This window comes from Dama dama, chromosome 10, assembly GCF_033118175.1.
Source record: "Dama dama isolate Ldn47 chromosome 10, ASM3311817v1, whole genome shotgun sequence".
Classification (NCBI taxonomy): Eukaryota; Metazoa; Chordata; class Mammalia; order Artiodactyla; family Cervidae; genus Dama; species Dama dama.
The window spans coordinates 2,319,998-2,338,538 of record NC_083690.1 but is presented as its reverse complement, the minus strand read 5'-3'; the positions used below and the strand labels follow the sequence as shown (position 1 = coordinate 2,338,538).

Here is an 18,541-nt window from a genome sequence, read left to right as displayed (position 1 = left end):
CCTGACCCCAATTCTGGGTGGCTGAGACCCCATCTCAGGGTCAGTTAAGTAACATCTCTGGATCTTGAGAGCAGATTTCGACACCCGACAATGATTACAGGGAGAGGAAGGGGGCATGGGTGTCAGTGGGGGGTTGGCTGGCATTTACAGACTTCTATGCAAAATGACCTGGCCCAAGACACAGGAAGGCAGCTGGGCAGGAGGCTAGGTGCCACAGTAGGACAGAGCTTCAGCTGTGGGGAAAGGAGGCTACAGAGCAAGTCGTGCCGGGCCTGGGTCCTGGACATGAGCACCTCTCTCTCCCCCGCCCATTCCCCATAGCCCACCGAGTCAGGGCCTCTCCAAAAGGCAGTTTCTCAACTTTATTAGCCTGGAGCTCCTCTCTGCCAGCCCCACGGGCTGGTCCCCGGGCACAGTGAGCAGGACTGAGGTCAGACAGTTTCAACCCCTGGCCCCCGGCAGCCTGGAACAGCTTGGCCAAGGGGTCAGCAGGGGCAAAAGTCCAAATGCTGGCACTTCAGGTGTGGCCGGCGCCTGGCCAGGCCCAGAGTGAAGCACGGCCTGCCTCAGCGGGTAGACAGGGCGCCGTGGTCCTCTCCTGGCAGAGGGTCCAGCGTGGGGCAGGGCCAGGCCCTGCACAAGACAGCCTTCCTTCCAAAGCTGTGACTAGGAGCAGTTGGTGATCCTGGCCAGGAACTGCTGTGCCCACCACTCGTCCAGGTCGATGGGCACGAAGTCTGTGGAGAAACAGGAGGCTGGGCAGTGACACACCTTCCTGGCAGACCAGCATGCATCCCCCCTCCAGCTGGCCACAAGCCCCTCACCCAGATCCCAGCTGTAGCAGACACTGGGAAGAGTGGATCAGGTTCCATTCCTTGCCCCACCCCCTTGGGGCTAGAACCTGGCTGAGCCAGGGTAGAGGGGGGGTTGCTCCTTGCGGGTGGGGGAGGGCTCACTCTGCAGCCGGGGGTTGGGGGTCCTCTCCACATACTGCACAGGCCTTGGCCCGCTCTCACCGGCCGGGCCACCACCCAGCTGCTGCTCCACTTGCTGCCAGGCTGTGGGGAGAGGACGGTCAGACTGAGCCAGGCCCCTGGCACCCTCCCACCCCAGTGGCTAGCCTGGACCCCTGCCCAGAGCTGGGAACGGGAACGGGCAGCCTGCTGGACGGTCACAGGATAGACGGGCCCAGAGCCCAGGTACGTCCCAGCCCTCCAGCGACTTCAAGTTCAGGTTACAGTGGGAAGGGGACCAGTGGCCTGGGCCACTCCCTCGGGCCTCAGCACTACCTTCTGACACAAATCGGACGTTCTCCTCGTGGGCCAGTGTGTAGGGCTCCTGGGTTCCCTCGAAGGATGGGGACGTGGCAGGCGGCCGGCGGCCATTCACCCGATTGAACACGAGCCTCGGCCCTGGACTGTGGGAAGGCGAGGAGACACTCAGCCACATTCCCAGGCCAGGTGCTACCTGGCAGAGCTCCTGGAGCAGCCGCAGGCCACTCTGCCCCACAGGCCAGGCCCAGTCAGGGCACGTCCTGAACCGCAGGGCAGCTGTGGGCTGCAGCCAGTGGCCGAGGCCTTTCTCCTGCAGACCTACACCCAACAGCTCAGCTCATACCTGCAGCCCCTGGCCCTGAGGCAGGTCTAAGGCTGCAGACGGGCTCTGTGTCCCCAGATCCCCGCAGAGCCCCATGCTCAAGGCACACAGACGGCCCCCCATGGGTCTCTCAGGAACCTCCACTGCCACCTGCCTCCCACCTCCCCACTGACGGGCCAGGCCTCCAGCAGCCCAGGTTCTGACCTGAGTGAACAGGTTTTCCGGCCCTACCCCGCCCCCACCCCGCCCCCAGGCACAGTTCTTGGTCACTTTCTCCCCCACAGAAGCCTCTTCATCTCAAGATGCCCCCAGGATGGAAGGAGGGACCCGAACGAGAGCAGGTGGACTTTGCCCTTCACAGCTGCCCCGGCCCCAGAGACAGCTCCTGGTCTGGCTAGACAGTGCCAAGTGCTGAGTGGGCCATCTTGAGTGGGGAGGGCGACCGTGGCCCTGGTCCACCCCTGCAGCTTCCAGGCAAGGACCGTGCTCTTGCCCACAGGGCAGGAATGCTGAGTGCGGAGATGGCCCTGGGTGCTGAAGCCTGGCCTGGTGGGCATTCAATGTCCAAGTGGCCACTGGGCCCACCCCGGCCAGCCGGGCCCAGGGCATGGATGGTCTGCCCTGGCCGGGGCAGCTGGCCCAGCCCTGCACACATGAAGCCCGGGATAGGGCCGTGGAGAGAGCGGGGCCCACACCTACAGCAGGAGGTGGGAGCCGGGAGTCCTGGGCTGCACGTGCCACTCCGCCAGGCACTCGCGGTCCCGCCGGCCTGCTCGCCATCCTGGGCTCAGGTGCCCCACCGCCGCGCGGGGTTCCTCCTCAGCTGAGAGGGGCACTAAAATAAAGAGGAGCATCCTGAGGGGCACCAGTCCCACCAGCTCCAGGCTGGCAGGTCGGGTGGCCACAGAGAACGTGGAGGGGCAGGGCTGCTCCCAGGCTTGAGCGATACCAACCAGAGGGCGTGGATGTCTGTCCTCAAGTGGGACAGCCCCTCGCCTGCCTGCTAACCTTACCCCTGCAAGGCCACAAACACCAGGAAAGTTGGAGACTGAGCATCCAAGAAGGAAAAAAAGAATTGCAGTCAAAGGCTACGAACTGCCAAGTACTTAAGAGAGTGGTTTCCCTGGTGGCTCAGTGGTAAAGAATCCACCTGCAATGCAGGAGACCCAGATTCAATCCCTGGAGGAGGATCCCCTGGAGAAGGAAATGGCAACCCACTCCAGTATCCTTGCCTGGAGAGCCCAGTCCATGGGGCCACAAAAGTCAGACACGACTTAGTGACTCAACCACCAGAGGGTGGCCTGGCTGGGGCTGAGAAGGGGCTCAGGCTGGCACCTGCCCGCCCCCTGCTGGCAGTTACGTAAGGTGGCTCCATGGGCCCTCTGGAGGAAAGGGCACTGCTCCCCTGTGCGCCTATGGTCGAGTCTGGTGCCACCCCCACCTCCACCCTCGGGCCAGCGCCCAGGGTCACGGTCCACTGGCAGGCCCTGCCCACGGCAGCAGCGGCTCTGGACTCCCTGCTCAGGCCCTGCCAACTAGGGCCTCCTCTTCATCCCCTTCACTATCCTCCAACGTAGGCCACACACCTATTTTCAGCCCAGACTCAAGAGAGAAGTGACCTGTCCAGGGTCACACGTGGTGAGTGGACAGCAGCATCAGAACCGTATGCGTTTCTGAGCCCGAAGCCCACAAGGCAGTGCAGCTCCCAAGTCGCCTCCCCCATCAGCCTGCATCCCCTGCACCATCAGCTGGTCACAGGGTTCCATTTGCTCTTCTCCCCGAAAGCAGGTCTTACTCTCTCTGGCTCAGAGGGAGAGAGCTCATCAAGAGGCCCAGACTCACACAGCCTGTTCACCACCATGGGCAGCGCCTAGACCCAAGCCCAGTCAGGGGCAGACGCTTGGGGCACCCGCGGTGCGCCAGGCACAGAGCACCCCCAGTGGCCCAGACTCCTCCTTCCCCGGCAAGCCTGGCTGAGGAGGGGTGGACCGGAAGTCTGGGTGGAATGATTTTGGTGGGCTCCCCCCCCCCAGAAGTTTCAGGAGCAAGGCTGGGGGTCCCTGTGTGGGAGACCTGTAGGTGCTCTGGCCCCCCAGTGGGGGCTCGCTCCTGAGGCTGGGAGGGGACTGGCTCGGGGAAGGAATGACTTCAGAGGGAAGGGGGGACGGCACGACCAGCACAATCTGCCTTCCTGCTGCCCCCCTGCCAGACGGGACTTCGGAGGCGGGGGCCGAGCACCAGCACCCCCGACCGGGACCTGGCTGGCTGCAGTCCCTTGTCTCTTCCATCTCTCCCAGGACCCGGACCCTGCACACACCGCACGCTTCCTCCCCCACTCCCCGGCAAAGGTGCATGGAGAAAGCACAAGCTTCTCCAGGTAAGACAGTGGGGGCTTCCTGCCTGGGTGACGGCCTGGGGCCAACACACCTGTGCCTCGTTTCCCTCCCTGGGGGGCAGGGCGGCTGAGGACCAGACTGACGTCACGAGGCAGGGTCACAGCACAGTGGGCCCCGGAACACGCCCCCCACGGCCGCAGGCACCCCTCTCCCCAGGAGGCGCTTGTGGTCCTCACAGGACCAGCCTCAGAGTGTCAGCGTGCTCCCAGCAGGAGGCCGCCGGAAAGGGCCTCAGCCTACAGGGGTCTCACAGACTGCCCCTACCTGTGGCATCTCAGGCCGGTACTGAGGGGGAGGGCAGGTTGAGGGCGCGCAGCAACATAGCCCCCAGCTCTTACCAACCCGGAGGTCGTCTGTCCTCAACTAGAGAAGAAATCCCAAGGCTTGTCAGTGCTGCCCCCACCCACCCACAGCCCACAGGAGCCTCAGGCCTGTGTGGCCTGAACTAAGTCCTGGGCCCTGAGCCTGCAGAGAATAAGTAAGACCAGAGACAGGACCCGAGCCAAAAAGTTACAGGTTCAGTCCCGGAAGTGGAGGCTCTGACCTCCTGGGCACAGTGACTTGGGGGCCACAGTGGTTCAACTGAGGCTCCCAGCAAAACTGCTGGTCAGGAAAGGCAGAAAAGCGCCGGCGGGGGCTCGGGGAGAAGGCGGAGGAGAGCAGCGGCCTGGCAGGGCCCGAGGGAACCACGTGCACCTCTCCCCCGCTGCTCGGCCAGCCCGGGGCTGGCAGCCTCCGGCGGCGGCCGCTCCCGCCCTCCGGGGCGAGTCCGCGGCAGCTCCTTTCAAAGCTTGGCCTTCGCCGCCCAAGGTCGGCCCGGGCACCTGACTCAGCCGCCTGGAGCCCCTAAAATCCAGGAGCCGGTCGGCTTCCTCCCGACGCTGGGTGCATGGGGCCCCAGGGCTCGGAGGTGTGTCACGCACCCCCAGCCCAATCCCCTCCGACCCAGCCAGGTGCCAGGTGAGGCGGAAGCGCGGAGTCGCGGTAGCGAGCTGCAGGCGGGCCGGGTCGGCGGGCTCCGCCCCCTCCGCGCCCGCCGGGAGCATGTGGCCCGGGCTCCGCTAACCTTTCCCCAAGGTCACCCTCGCGGCCCCGCGGCGGCCGACGGGGGAGGGGAGGGCCGCACGTCTCACCTCGACAGGGGCCAGGGGCCCGGCGGCTGTGCCCGCGGGTGCTGCGGGATCGGCGCGGAATGCCGGCATTTCAGGAGCTCGCCGAGCCTGCTCTCCACCTGCTGCTGCGTCGGACCTGCGGGCACCGGGAGCGCGCGTCAGCCGCCGGCGCCGCGCCGGGGGCGGGCAGCATGTGCGGACCCCCGCCCGCCCCCTCCCTGCCTTGCCCGCCCCCGCCGCGCACCTGTGCGCCGCTGCGCGACCAGCTTGCTGGGTCCCTTGGTGATGGTGTACATGGTGCGGAGGGGCCGCAGCGCGCCCGCGCCCTCCGCGCCCTCCCCGCCCGCCGGCCCGCGGCCAGATCTCGCGCCCTCCGCCCGGCTGGCAGTCGGCTGGCGCCGAGGGCGCGGCCCCTTTAACAGGCGGCCGGCGCCGCGGGGAGGGGGCGGGCCCGCCGCACACCCCCGGACCTTAAAGGGCCCGCGCCGAGGCTCGCGGCAGGGGTGGTGCTCGAGCCTTGGGGAAACTGGCGGGACCTCCCGGAGAGGTCTGAGGGCGGAGTTTAAGCAAGTTTCGCAGGGCCCGGGCCGCTGTTCGCCACTGGAGGAGGCTCGGGGGGCGGGGAGGGGGGCACGGGCACCCAGACATGGCGAGGCTCTGGCTCAGGCCCTCGTGGGGTCGGCGGTGGTGTCCCAGGAGCCGAGGCGTTGACAGGCGCTGGGAAAGATCTGTGTGTACCCTGGAAGCAAAGGTGTCCCCACGCACCGCACGTCGGAGACCCTCCGCCACGGTGCCTGGGCCGGCCTGGGCCACTGCTGGTCACTCACACGCGACTGAGGGGGGTCAAAGATGAGAACAGCGGGTCGGCCCCCGGGTTTGGGCAGAGACATGGCACCCTGGGGATCTCCATTTCACCCCACGGGACAGGAGCAGGGTACCGTCTGCCACGTGTGCGCCTGCAGACCCCACGGAGGCGGGAGGGAGGCTCCCAGGGTGGAGCACCCTGGGTGCTGGGGGGTGCAGAAGGCAAGCGAAGGAGTCCAGCTTGCCTGTCATCCCACGCGGGAGAAAGAGCACTTACTCCTCCACCCCCCAGGCACTGGGGTCCGGACGCAAGACATACTGCAGTGCCTCAGGAGGAACCAGACCCTAGCCTGCCCGGGCTCCAGCCACACGGCTCCTTCCCGGGGGTGAGGTGGACCTGCCCCCCTCCCACAAGGCCTTTGAGCTGAGAGGGGAGAGCATGCCCAGGGCATGAGCACAGCCCCCACGCTCAGCCACGCTGGGCCCCCTTTCCATCCTTGGGGCCCATCTCCCGCCCCTCCCCCCAGCTGTGTCAAGGCCAGCATGGTCCTGCGTCATCTGTGCTGGCGGCCCTGGCCTGTTCAGTGGCCTCGAGCACAATGCCAACCCACGCTGGGGAGACTTTGAAGGGTGAGGGGCCTAGGGGTGGGGAGGGTCTCTTCCAGAAGGCAAATGCTCTGGGCAGGAGGAGCCAGGCCCTGGGCTGACACGGAGCTAAGCGCTCCTCCTCTCATGGACACCCCCTCAGGCCAGCGTGGAGAGGACCCTGTTGATGGGCAGGCAGGCTTGGCCTTGATGGTGGGCAAGACTGCTATACCCTAATGTCCCAGCCCTGCCCCTGGCCCTTGTCTGAGGTCAAAGCTTGGGTCCAGAGCCCTTGGAAAGACTCCAGGAGAAAGCCACAGAAGAGGAATGGTCCTGCCAAGTGAGAGGGGAGGGGGTACAGGAGAGGCTGGGGGCAGGGGGGTGAAGGAACCCAGAGGGCCCCCAAAGACACTGAGCTGGGGGAGCAGGCAGCCAGGGGGAAGAAGGCCAGGTTGCAGGGGGCAGGCAGCACAGCCCTGACACCTGTGTGCAGGAGGGCAGGGCCTATCTCCCCACCCCCACCACCACCCAGGGGCCTTCCCAGACTCCCTGCTGCCAGAACTCAGCCTGAGCACCTGACCCACCCTGACTTGGGGACAGAGCCAGGAGGCACGGGGAGGGCCCAGCCTGAGCCGGGAGAGGGGTCTAGTCGGGGTCTAGTCGGTCTGCGACCAAGAGCTCAGGTCGGTTCTCCAGTGGGGTAGGAAGCCTGGCCAGTCTGGCCTTGCCTGGACTACACTGTCCATGACAGTGAGCAACCTGCTAAGCCCCCAGAGACAGCGTCTTGCAGCCGGCAAACATTCCCTATTGTCAGAGAGGCTGGGAACCCAGCCCAGAGTCAGTCACAGGCAGCTGAATGGGAGGCAGGAGCCTCACCCAGCACCCAGCCACAAGCCCAGAAACGCTTGGAGCCACACAGAGAACATGGGCATCATAACAAGGAGGGACCTTTACCTTACTGACTACAGTTAACCCTAATGAAGACATTAGGGTTTTTCTCTTCTTTGCTGTTGTTTAGTCACTCAGTTGTGTCTGATTCTTTGCAACCCCATGGACTGTAGCCCACCAGGCTCCTCTGTCTCTGGGATTCTCCAGGCACGAATACCTGGGAGAGTGGGATGCCATGCCCTCCTCCAGGGGTTCTTCCCAACCCAGAGATAAAACCCACATCTCCTGCATTGGCAGGCAGATTCTCTACCGCTGAGCTACTGGGGAAGCACTTCTCTTCTGCGTGTGTTAGTTGCTCAGTCGTGTCCAACTCTTTGTGACCCCATGGACTGACTATAGCCTGCCAGGCCCCTCTGTCCATGAAATTCTCCAGGCAAGCATATTGCAGTGGGTTGCCAGTTCCTGCTCTAGCCTTTCTCTTCTAAAAGGCTCTAAATATGATACTGAAATTTCGCATTAGAGGAGAAAGTTTAAGTTTTCAGCCATCCTCAGTCACTTTGCAGATCTGAAGTTCATGCCCTTACCAACCCAGACTGGAGGATGGGCTTCTGCCAACAAAGCGTGGTCAGTGGCCCCAGGAAAAGCTCTGGCAGGTGCTCCTGTACCTGCCACCAAGTGTCCAGGGACTGCTCATCCCTTTTTGTTTGTTTGCCTGCAGCTTGTAGGATCTTAGTTTCTTGATCGGAGATTGAGCCCCGGTCCTGGGAGTGACAGCACCGAATCCTAACCACTGGGCTGCCAGGGAATTCCCAGGGCTTGCCCATTTCCACACCCAAGTACAGTGAGTTGAACAGTGGCCCCTCAAAGAAACACCACCTGGAACCTCAGAAAATGACCTTCTTTAAAATAATGGGCTTTGCAGATATAATTAAAGCAAGGGATTTGAGATAAGGTCATCCCAGATTAGAGAGGGCCCTAAAATCTAGTGAAACCTGTCCTTGGGAAAGGAAAGAGTCGTATCCTCCCATTGTGTGAAAAATGTATAAATCCTAATCCTATAAATCCTAATGTCAAATTGGTTCATAGTGCTTTTCAGGTCTACTCTAGCCTTCTACGTGTCTATTCATCCTATTAATTTTTTAAATTCTACTAATTTCTAAGAGTTTGATACTGAAACTCCAACTAAAAATCTTACTTTATCTACTTAAGAAAATAATTGTCATATATAGTGGAACTTTATATTTTCCAAGTATCCTGTAAATGTGTTATCATACTTTTATAACTTAAAAAAGAAAAAAAATTTAAATAAAGATAAAAAGGAGAGGGATATTAGGACACAGAGAGACCCAGAGGAGAGATGGCAGAGAGGCGGCCACAAGCCCGGGAGTGCCTGGAGCCTCAGAGGAGCAGGAAGCTGTGCTGACGAAAGAGCTTCTGGTAGAGCCGACAGGGAGCCGACATCTTTATTCTGGACTTCTGGCCTGCAGGACTGTGAGAAAGGAAACTGTTGTTTGGAGCCACCACACTTTGGAGTAATTTGTCACTGTAGCTCTGGAAAATCAATATACTGAGAGAATCAGTAGTGGGTGAGCACCCGGGGTACACACTGCAGGGCTCGGGAGGGAGATCAGCAGGTGGTGGGCGCCTGGGCCTGGACCCCAGGAAGGACGCTGGACACCGCTTTTGGCTCTGGACATCATGAGGCGGCAGGAGTAGCTGAGAGGGTCCTTCTGGCTCCAACAGTAACCCTCAGGACACAACCTCAGGAGGGAGCACTGAGTGCAGGCCCAGGCATGGGACGCTTCCAGGGGTCCGATGTTGAGCATCTCTTGGGGGGCTTCAGAGTCTGACATACATCGGGGACTTTATGGAAAATGTGTGCCCACACATGTTCACACAGCTCCCAGGTGCTCCCATGCAAGCATTCACACACGCATGCGTGCTCATACTGCAGTGAAGCCCATTGCTCTGCTCTGTCCACTGCTTCTGCCTCTGCCCCAGGCTCTGAGCCTGATCAGTGTGGAGGGAGGGCAGGTGTCAGTTCACACAGAATCCAGCCCAGAGGGATGAAAGGCAGGCAGAGAGCAACTTGAGGTCAAGGACTGTTAAATGGAAGACGTTGCTGGGCATGTGGGCAGCACATACAACATGAAGGTTCCCTCCCTCCTACAGGACACACCTCTGACAAAGAGTTTGGGCTTTTCTTACTAAGCAATCCTCTAGTTCTCTTTGGACCCCAACTGGGTATCCTACAATCTAAGTGGATTCTAACTCCAGCCACCCAGTGCTCACACAGATCCATAGGCTCAGGGCTCAGTCCCACAACACAACAGGCAAGAATACTGGAGTGGGTTGCCATCCCCTTTTCCAGGGGATCTTCCTGACCCAGGGATCAAACCAGTGTCTCCGGCAGCTCCTGCATTACAGGTGGATTTGTGACTAACCAGCTGTAAATCAGGGTCCTGTAACTTGCCAGAATGACTCACAGAACTCAGGGGAGCATTTTGCTTACCTTATTGGTTTACCACAAAGGACACAACTTGGGAACAAATGCCAAGGGAAGGAGATGCCCAGGGAAGGTGTGGGAAGTGGTGCGGAGCCCCACACTCTCCCCAGGAGCCACCCTCTCAGCCCTCCACATTCACTGACTGGAAGTTCCCTGACCCCCTCCGTTTGGGGTTTGAGTGGAGGTCCATCACATGGGCAGGACTGGTTAATCCTGGACCACTGGAGATTAGCTGTGTCTCCAGCCCCCATCCCAGGAGGTCAGAGGTCAGGAGCGGGACTGAAGTTTCCCCTGGCAACCGCCCCCACCTCCTGACTTGCCACCTGTCCGATGTGAACCCAGGTGAGATTGAAAGGGGCTTGTTATGCATAACAGATGCTCCTCTCACCCTTTCCTTCAGGAAATCCCAGGGTTTTAAGAGTTCTATTCAGAAATCAGGATGAAGACCAAATATCCATTTCTTTTTTTTTTTTTAAGTTTCTTTGACTGCTCTGTGTCTGGGTGTTTGATTTTCATTGCAGTATGCACGCTTTTTAGTTGTGGCATGTGAGATCTAGTTCATTGACCAGGGATGATGGCTTAGCGGTAAAGAATGTGCCTCCTGAGTGCAGGAGACGGGGTTCAGTCCCTGGGTTAGGAAGATCCCCTGGAGGAGAGCATGGCAACCCACTCCAGTATTCTTGCCTGGAGAATCCCATGGACAGAGGAGCCTGGCCAGGCTACAGTCCATGGGGTCACAAAAAGTTGACTGAGCGACTAACACGTTCTTTCCCATTGGGAGTGAGGAGTCTTAGCCACTGGACTACCAAAGAAGGCCCTCTATTTTTTATTGTATGATAACATCACAGGAGAGCCCAGGAATACCAGGAAGCTTTGTGCCTCTTGAGTGGGCAAGGAAGCTGAGGGGCCTGGGTGGAGAGGCACCAGCTGGCCACTGACCATCACAGGTTGGGGGTTAGAGATTCACATTGAGGGACACCTCTTGTCCACTTGGAGACGCAGAAAATACCCAAAAAACCAGGCGTGCGTATGTTGCTCAGTTGTGTCGCCTCCTGCACTGTCCATGGAATTTTCCAGGTAAGAATCCTGGAGTTGGTTGCCATTTCCTACTCCAGGGGATATATCCCGACTCAGGGATTGACCCCATGTGTCTTGCATCTCTTGCATTGACAATGCTGATTCTTTACCACTGGCACCACCTGGGAAGCCCCAGCAAACCAGAACTTGAGGCAGAAGTGAGTCAGGTAATGAAAGCTTATGAATGAGAAAGTCGGCTAAGAAAAGTGTGGTACCGCTGAATGCTAAGGGGCTGTCTGGAGGCCGGCCCACTGAGTGAAAGCTTTTCCAGGGGCCTTGTGTTCACACTGGCCAACCCTACACCACCTCTTAGCCCTAAGAGGCAAGGCTGTCCTCCCCTTCTGACCGCATTCATACTGTAGTCTCTGGTCCCGCTCTGCATGCCCCCAAGAGAGCAACCCCATACTAAAGCCCGGTCAGCGCCATTCGCAGAGCTTCTTGTCAGAGCGACCCTGGGTGTGTGTGGGGGGCGGGGGTGGGGCAGGGAGCGTCTCGCGCAAGAAAAATCGCCCAGCAAAGGAGATCAGTTAGACTTGAGAGTTGAGCGCTGCCTCACGCCTGCTAAGAGGGCCCTTTCCGAGACACGGGCCCCGAAACTACCAGGGAAGAGCGGTCTAACACACAAACCGGCCCCCGACGAGACTCAGAGGTCACCGACCCCTCAACACCCGTGAACCCCGGGTTTGCGCTGCTTATCTCAAGGCCACAGAGACCCCCCCCGAGCAGTACAGGTTCGCCTCCACAGGCGGCCCGCCCCTCCTGGGGCCGTGCCCCGCCTACCGCAGGGAGCTCCGCCCCGTGTCCCCACCCACCGAAGGGAGCTCCGCCCCGCTGCCCCGCCCACCCGCGGCTCCGCTCAGACAGGAACCCAGTCCAACCGCGAAGGCCCTCCCATGGCCCCGTACCCACAACTTCCGGAATGCCGCGGTTGCTATGGTTTCCACGGCCCCAGTTCGAATCCAGTCGGCCAGAAACCGCGTCCCTCATCGCCGCTTCTTCCCCTGGAGTGCTGGGTGCATGAGGGACTCGGCGGGACCCCCGCTTTCACGCCCCCCGCCCCTCAAGTCCAGTGCTCTCAGCCCTGCTGCTCGCGCCGCAGCGACGCCTGCGCTCTGACGACTTCATCTAGGGCTGAGCGGCGGCGCTTGCGTCACAATCTCCTAAGTCTCGCGGACACACCCGCTATCAGCCGCGCCGCTGGTGTAGTGGTATCATGCAAGATTCCCATTCTTGCGACCCGGGTTCGATTCCCGGGCGGCGCAGGTTGCGGTTTAAGTTTTTTTCCCTCTCAGCCCCCCAAACCCCCGAGGGATTTAATTAAAAGAAAAGAAAGCCAGACAAGGGGAAGGAATCCATTCCAGTGAGACACGGATGAGACAATTTCGGAGTAACAAGCACTATGAAAAAGTGCTAGGACAGCCACGGGCACCGGGTGCTGAGCCAATGGACGCCTGTAAACTAACGACCCAAGCTTGCCCCCGGTTCCCGTCCCGAGGCCGCGGCTCGCGGTGGGCCTCCCGGGACTGCGGTGCCTTTAAGGCGCGGCGCGTGTCCTCCTGGGAATTGTAGTCCGTGGAGAGGGAAGGCCAATTGCAACGCGGCCAGGCCACAGCCCCCGCCCCCTCGCGGTGCCTGACTACCACTCCCGACGGGCCCCGCGGCTCTGGAATACCCCTCGCGACTGGCGCCGCGGCGTCGGACTACCACTGCTGAAGGGGCCGCGGTGCCTGACTACCGCCCCCGACGCTCCAGGCTGTGCCAAACTCGCGAAGGCGCTCTCCGCGGGAGCCTGGAAAGATGCTGGTTGCGGAGGCCGCAGAGCGGAACAAGGAGCCCATCCTGCAGGTGTTGCGGCAGTACGTGGACTCGGCCCAGCGCGGCGTCCGCGTGCTGGAAGTGGCCTCGGGCTCGGGCCAGCATACAGCCCACTTTGCGCGAGCCTTCCCCCATGCAGAATGGCAGCCGTCCGACGTGGACCAGCGCTGCCTGGACAGGTGCGGCGGGAAGGTGGGACCCTGCGGATGAAAGTGGGCCCCGTCCTTCTGCCCTGGGACACCCCCGCTATTGCGGTTCCTCTAAGCCTCCCCCGAGCAGGATTGCAGGGGCTCAGAAAAGGCTCCACAGGCCACCCCCACCACGGGCTGTCCTCCCGCAGCATCTTGGCCACCACTCAGGCCCACGGGCTGCCCAACGTGAAGGCCCCGATGTACCTGGACGTGACCTGGGATTGGAAACAGTGGGGCGGGATCTTGCCGCAGTCGCTGGACCTGCTGCTCTGCATCAACTTGAGCCACATCAGCCCCCTGAGTTGCACTGAGGTCTGTGGGAGCGTGGGTGAGCTCCCCGGGGGCCACCCACCTGCGCCACGTGGGGAGGGAGCGGAATGCCGGATCTGCCCTGTATCAGCGATGGGGACTCAGGCCTGGGGAGGTCCCGGGAAAGCTCCTCATTGCTGTCCTGCCTCCCCCCTCCGCAGGGCCTGTTCAGAGCAGCAGGACACCTGCTCAAACCCAAGGCTGTGCTTATCACCTATGGGGTGAGTGCTTCTGCCTGAGATGGGCCTCCCCAGGCAGGCAACCTTGGCCATCTGGGCCTTTCTGGACTGCCTTCTCTTGGTATTTTCAGTTGTCTTTCCCTCCAGCTTCCTGTCCGCACTGAAGCACACTCAAGCCCTCTGCTCTCCAACACTCCCCTGTCACTTGCCCTTGCTCAGCACTGTCCTCCACTGTCCCCTGTCTGGGGGCACCGAGGGGTGTGTCCTTTCCATTCTGTGGGTGCCATCCTGCGAGTGTGCACCGTGCCTGGCTGGGGACGGCTGAGCCTGTGGACAGTGGGCAGAACCGTGTCACCAATCTCCACAGGCCTATGCTGTCAATGGGAAGATTTCTCCCCAGAGTAACGTGGACTTTGACCTGACTCTCAGATGCAGGTCAGAGCTGGGTGGGTAGGGGGCTTGGCTGGGGGGCAGGTGGGTCGAATGACCCCCAGGCCACGACCCCGCTTCCTCTCCTCATGCAGGAACCCCGAATGGGGGCTACGGGACACCTCCCTTCTCAAGGACCTGGGCCAGGCCAGCGGCCTGCTTCTGGAGAGGATGGTAGGTGGCGAGGACTATGGTTGCGGGCAGCCTCCCTGGGGACCAGAAGCAGCTTCTCTAGCCCAAGTATCTCCCCTAGGTGGACATGCCAGCCAACAACAAGTGCCTAATTTTCCGGAAACAGTAACTCCTTCTTCCACGATGCCTGTGTTCCTGGTCAAAGCCTCTGCCACCCTGGGCCAGACTGCGGGGTGTGACCCTGCCCAGACTGGGGATTCTTGACCAGTGGTCACAGGGCTGCTGAGAACCTGAGAATAAAGTCTTTCCTGCTGCCCCACTGCTGGTATCTCCCATGTCATCTCCTGGGAGCACCCCTGCAGGGTGCCTGTGGGCAGTCTCTGTCTCTGAGGTTTCCATACTGGGCACAGGAGGGGTCTGGCCTGTGGGTCAGGACTCCCGGGCATCCTGGACTCTGCTGCTCCCGTCGACCAGTGAGGGGACGAGGGAGAAAAACCCCAGGAATGCTGAGGCAGGACTGAGCGGACTGCCTGGTCCTCTTGCTGGGGGGAGGTGGCACCCACCTCCCAGGCTGCTCACTGGTGCTCCCTCCCGATCTCAGAGCAGAGCCATGTGCGCATGTCGGGGCCGGGCCCCCAGCACCCACAGGCCATGAGGTCCAGAACTTTTATTATCCAGGCAGAGGGCGAGGGTGTGGGGAGGGCGGGGCCTAGCAGGTTGGTGGGGAGCTGGGGCCGTGGGTTGGTGGGCAGGCTAGTCCTGGAAGCGGTTGAGCAGCTCACAGGCCTTCCTTTCTAGCAGCTCAGTGATCTTCTTGACGCGCTTCTCACTGGCGGTGCGCACATAGCTGCCCGCGTCCAGCATGGCCACGCCGTCACGCACCTCGCCCATGATGACCAGTGGGCCATCGCCGGCCGTCACGTTGGGGCAGGGGCAGGCTCGGTCCACACCGACCAGCGTCACCTCCAGGTACTTGGTGCCCAGGAGCCGGAGGCCCATCTTGTCGTCCTTGAGCACCTCGTCCAGCGCCACGCGTGCGATGCTGCCGCCGCCCGCCTCGGGCTCCTCCAGCACCTCGGTGAGCCGCCCCACGATGGCGAAGTCGCTGCGGCACAGGCTGAGCGCCAGCTTGCTGCGGAGCCGGCAGGCCCGGCAGGGCGGCGTGCGCGGCACTGGGCAGGCGTGCTCACAGCTCTCGCGGCTCTCAAAGTTGTTGCCGTTGCCCTCGCAGCCGCTGTACTCGAAGGGGTGGCAGTGCTGCAGCAGCGGGCTGTAGGCCCAGCGTGGCTCCCAGCCCTGGCAGGGGCCCTGCACGGCCGGCAGCGCGCAGGCGTCCCCGGGGTCACGGGCACACGCCTGCTGGCACGCCTCATAGGTCTCAAAGCCCTGGGCACCCCCAGCACAGCTGCCCACGGGGAAGGTCATGCAGCCGCGCCGCTGCGGGTCAAAGTGCCAGAGGACCCGGCCAGACGGGGGGCCGACACAGGCCTGCGTGCTGGGCAGGCACTGGGCCGGGGCGGTGGCAGCCTCGTGGGCCCCAGCCCTGGCCGGATCTCGCTGGACCACGGACAGCGGGAAGTCGGCACGCAGCAGGCCAGCGGCGTTGCGCGCCGTGCACGTGTAGAGGCCAGCGTCCTCGGGCTGGGCGTTGTAAAGCACCAGCTGCCCAATGCTGGTGACCACCACGTTTCCGTACATCTGGTCTGGCCGCATGATCAGGTTCTCTCGCTGGTCACTCTGCTTCTCCCAGGTCACGGCGGGGGGCGGGCGGCCGCTGACGTCGCAGTGGAGGCTGGCTGTGCCCCCCACATATACTGCCTGCGGGGAGGGGCTGCTGTAGAGGGCGGGCGGCACTGGGGCATCCCCAGGCGTGGGGCGGGCGGTGGTCTCGGGGGGCCTGGGGCTGCTGGGTGGCCAGCTGAGGACGTGCTTGCAGGGCACGACGTGCAGGCGCAGGCCGCGCAGGCAGGCCTCAGCGTCCATATAGCAGCGGTTGTAGTAGGTGAGGCCATCCGAGGCGCAGGTGAAGCTGGGCTCCTTCTCACAGCGGTCCCGGCAGCGGCACACCGGCTGCCCGTCCCAGATGTCGCAGTCGGAGCCCTGCTGTGCACACACGAAGCCCTCACACGAGGCCGCCAGCCTGGGTGCGGCCGGGCCGCCGTCAGGGAAGCGGGCAGCCACGCAGCTCTGCAGCCCACACACGTTGGTACAGCACTTCTCGGTGGCCGCACAATCCTGGGGGGCGGGGGGCACAGCTCAGCGGGCACCTGAATGCTCCCTCCCGCCCAGCCCCAACATGCCCAGCTTGGGCAGGGGAGGCCTGCTGCCCCTCCTTTCGTCAGTGTCCTCCGGAGCCGAGCAGGTTTGCTCTCCATCTGGGGGTGAGCCCCAACTGTCAGCAGCCCCTCACAGGTCACCTTGCTGAACCTCACTGAGCCCCCAGACCCTTGGGCCCCAAAGCAGGTGGTTGTTACTCCCATCGTACAGATGAGGACACGAAGGCCTGGGGAGGACGTACAATGTTCTTCAGGCCACTGCAGTGCTGTGGAGTCGGGCTGCAGGGACAGCACATCCAAACAGGGCCCTGGCCTCTGCCTTGCTGGGCCCAAGAACAGCTAGTTTCAGGGCGGGGGTGGGCAGGTCTGAGGACTGAGAAATGAAAGTCACTCAGTCGTGTCCGATTCTTTGTGACCCCATGGACTATACTGTCCATGAATTTCTCCAGGCCTTGATAATGCAGTGGGTAGCCATTCCCTTCTCCAGGGGATCCTCCCAACACAGGGAATCGAACCCAGGCCTCCCACATTGCAGGCAGACTCTTTACCAGCTGAGTCACCAGGGAAGCCCATTCAATCTTCACACGTGAAGGCAGCATCTGGGGGTGTCTGTCCCCAGGGCCCCTCACCTGGAGCTCAGTGTGAAGAGTGGGGAGCCCCAAGAGAAAAATGACCTCCAGGGTCAAGGGTGGCTGGGTCCTCTGCAGTGCAGGCAAGGCCTGGGGCAGGGGTGAGGTCTGGGCTCCTCCGGCGCCGACCGACCAGACCCCCAAGACACCCTGGGCCCCCCAGGAGCTGGCCTCCCCAACAGCCGGGCTGGTGGAGACTGCCGGTGCTCACCTGATCTCCGACGCACTCTCGCTCACAGGTGCTCTGCGCGTCCACCCACAGGTTGGGGCTGAGCTGGTTGGGGCACACCCCCGGGTGGCCCCCAGGCCCCGGCGGCAGGCTGGCCCCCACAGTCAGCCCAGCCAGGAGCAACAGCGGCAGGAGCGGCCTCAGGGCCGGCATGAGGACCGCGGGCCCACAGGGTGGGGGGTGTGGCCACTAGCCCCTCCTCAGACCCTGCTGAGCCCCACGCCCTGCAGGCATCCACCCTCCCAGACCTGCGATCGGTGCCCCTGTTGTCTGCCCTGGGCTCCCCTGTGCCCAGGTCGGAGCCCACAGCAGACGCTGGCCTCGGACCGGGTAGAGCAGAGTCCGTGCATGTGGCACCGGCCCCTCCCCCGCCTGGCCCCTCTGGTCAGCTCAGGGCAGGGGGCGGGGAGACGGGAGGAAGGCCGGGGAGGGGCTGGCGCTCAGGAGCAGAGACACTGGCGACGAGGGTCACCGAGGGGCGGAGAAGGGCGGCTCTGGCCAGAGAGGGGAGGGGGGACTGCTGTAACCGGAGCCCCTCCTCCTCCCAGGCCCTGGGATCAAAGCTGCCCTGCAGGAGGGGGCAGGGCTGGCCAGCCCCTTCCCCAGAGCAGGCCGCCCCCTGGGAGTGACTGTGTCCAGGCAGAGCTGCAGGGGCTCTGCATCCAGCTCAGGCACTATGGGGTTCTACACCCTTCCCAGCGGAGCCTCTTCCCCTGCTCCTTCCTACAGGCATGCTGGAGAGGGGCATTCGCAGCACAAAGGTACCTAGGGGGTGGTGTTGCCTGGGCTTGCTCTGGTGGTGGAGGGGGGGTAGCTGATGTAGGACAGAACTCTTGCATTTAGGGGACCCCCACCCCAACCCAGGCACCCAACCCCTGGTCCAGGCTTTTCCTCAACTGGCTAACGGTGGGTGCCAGCAAAGGGGAGTCCTAATCACATGAGTCGTGGACACTAGACAGACTGTTTACTTGGACTGACTTGAGACTCAGTTGCCATGTGTCGCCCTACGTGGGGCCATGCAGTCCTGAGAGACCAAGGGCATCTAGGAGGACCCTGAGAAGAGTCCCAGGAGAGCTTAAGAACAGCCAGGACCCAAAGGCCATGGCCTGTCCCCTACAGGCCCCGTGACAGGGAGTCACCCTCCCGGCAGGCGGGAAGCCCCTCATGGGCAGGGGCAGATCAGGGCCCAGGGGCTGGACTACCCACTTTGAGACCTACAGGAAAACATCCTGCCGCCCTGTCTGACCTGCTGACTTCAGAGGCAGGGTCCCAAGAGCCTGGTCTGGTCCAAACACCAGGAGACACCCCAGGTACGGAGGACTGAGGACAAAGCAGCCGTCTGCAGTGCCATCTACCACCCAGCCCAGCCCGTTAGAGCCAGACCTTCA

The 18,541-nt window shown here is 62.3% G+C and overlaps 3 protein-coding genes and 1 non-coding gene across 12 annotated transcripts; 2 read left to right on the top strand and 2 right to left on the bottom strand.

Moving 5' to 3' along the window:
- Positions 1 to 348: 348 nt before the first annotated feature.
- On the bottom strand, positions 349 to 12,066 carry MCRIP2 (MAPK regulated corepressor interacting protein 2). 7 transcript variants are annotated; one of them, XM_061152436.1, is made up of 6 exons: positions 5,349 to 5,491; positions 5,126 to 5,240; positions 2,296 to 2,451; positions 1,290 to 1,417; positions 957 to 1,058; positions 349 to 737 (listed from the first exon to the last, which is right to left on the bottom strand). In XM_061152436.1, the coding sequence occupies exons 1-6, from the start codon at positions 5,398 to 5,400 to the stop codon at positions 667 to 669; spliced, it is 624 nt and encodes a 207-aa protein (XP_061008419.1). In that variant the 5' UTR covers positions 5,401 to 5,491; the 3' UTR covers positions 349 to 666. The 7 variants fall into 7 exon arrangements, with proteins under 7 accessions (XP_061008419.1, XP_061008418.1, XP_061008421.1 ...); XM_061152435.1 differs by lacking the exons at positions 5,126 to 5,240; positions 5,349 to 5,491 and adding exons at positions 4,331 to 4,355; positions 4,817 to 5,053 and having other exon boundaries at positions 2,296 to 2,431; XM_061152438.1 differs by lacking the exons at positions 5,126 to 5,240; positions 5,349 to 5,491 and adding an exon at positions 11,870 to 12,066 and having other exon boundaries at positions 2,296 to 2,431.
- Positions 12,067 to 12,155: 89 nt separating this feature from the next.
- Positions 12,156 to 12,226, top strand: TRNAG-CCC (transfer RNA glycine (anticodon CCC)). Its single transcript has one exon. It is a non-coding gene; the product is annotated as a tRNA-Gly (tRNA).
- Positions 12,227 to 12,615: 389 nt separating this feature from the next.
- Positions 12,616 to 14,338, top strand: METTL26 (methyltransferase like 26). Of its 3 annotated transcripts, XM_061153903.1 has the most exons (6): positions 12,616 to 12,958; positions 13,120 to 13,282; positions 13,441 to 13,500; positions 13,826 to 13,893; positions 13,983 to 14,061; positions 14,141 to 14,338. In XM_061153903.1, the coding sequence occupies exons 1-6, from the start codon at positions 12,762 to 12,764 to the stop codon at positions 14,186 to 14,188; spliced, it is 615 nt and encodes a 204-aa protein (XP_061009886.1). In that variant the 5' UTR covers positions 12,616 to 12,761; the 3' UTR covers positions 14,189 to 14,338. The 3 variants fall into 3 exon arrangements, with proteins under 3 accessions (XP_061009886.1, XP_061009885.1, XP_061009887.1); XM_061153902.1 differs by lacking the exon at positions 13,826 to 13,893; XM_061153904.1 differs by lacking the exons at positions 13,120 to 13,282; positions 13,826 to 13,893 and having other exon boundaries at positions 14,141 to 14,332.
- Positions 14,339 to 14,717: 379 nt separating this feature from the next.
- On the bottom strand, positions 14,718 to 18,455 carry WFIKKN1 (WAP, follistatin/kazal, immunoglobulin, kunitz and netrin domain containing 1). Its single transcript, XM_061152433.1, has 2 exons — positions 17,136 to 18,455; positions 14,718 to 16,254 (listed from the first exon to the last, which is right to left on the bottom strand). Exons 1-2 carry the CDS (start codon positions 17,304 to 17,306, stop codon positions 14,773 to 14,775), a joined length of 1,653 nt encoding a protein of 550 aa, XP_061008416.1. The 5' UTR covers positions 17,307 to 18,455; the 3' UTR covers positions 14,718 to 14,772.
- Positions 18,456 to 18,541: the final 86 nt, after the last annotated feature.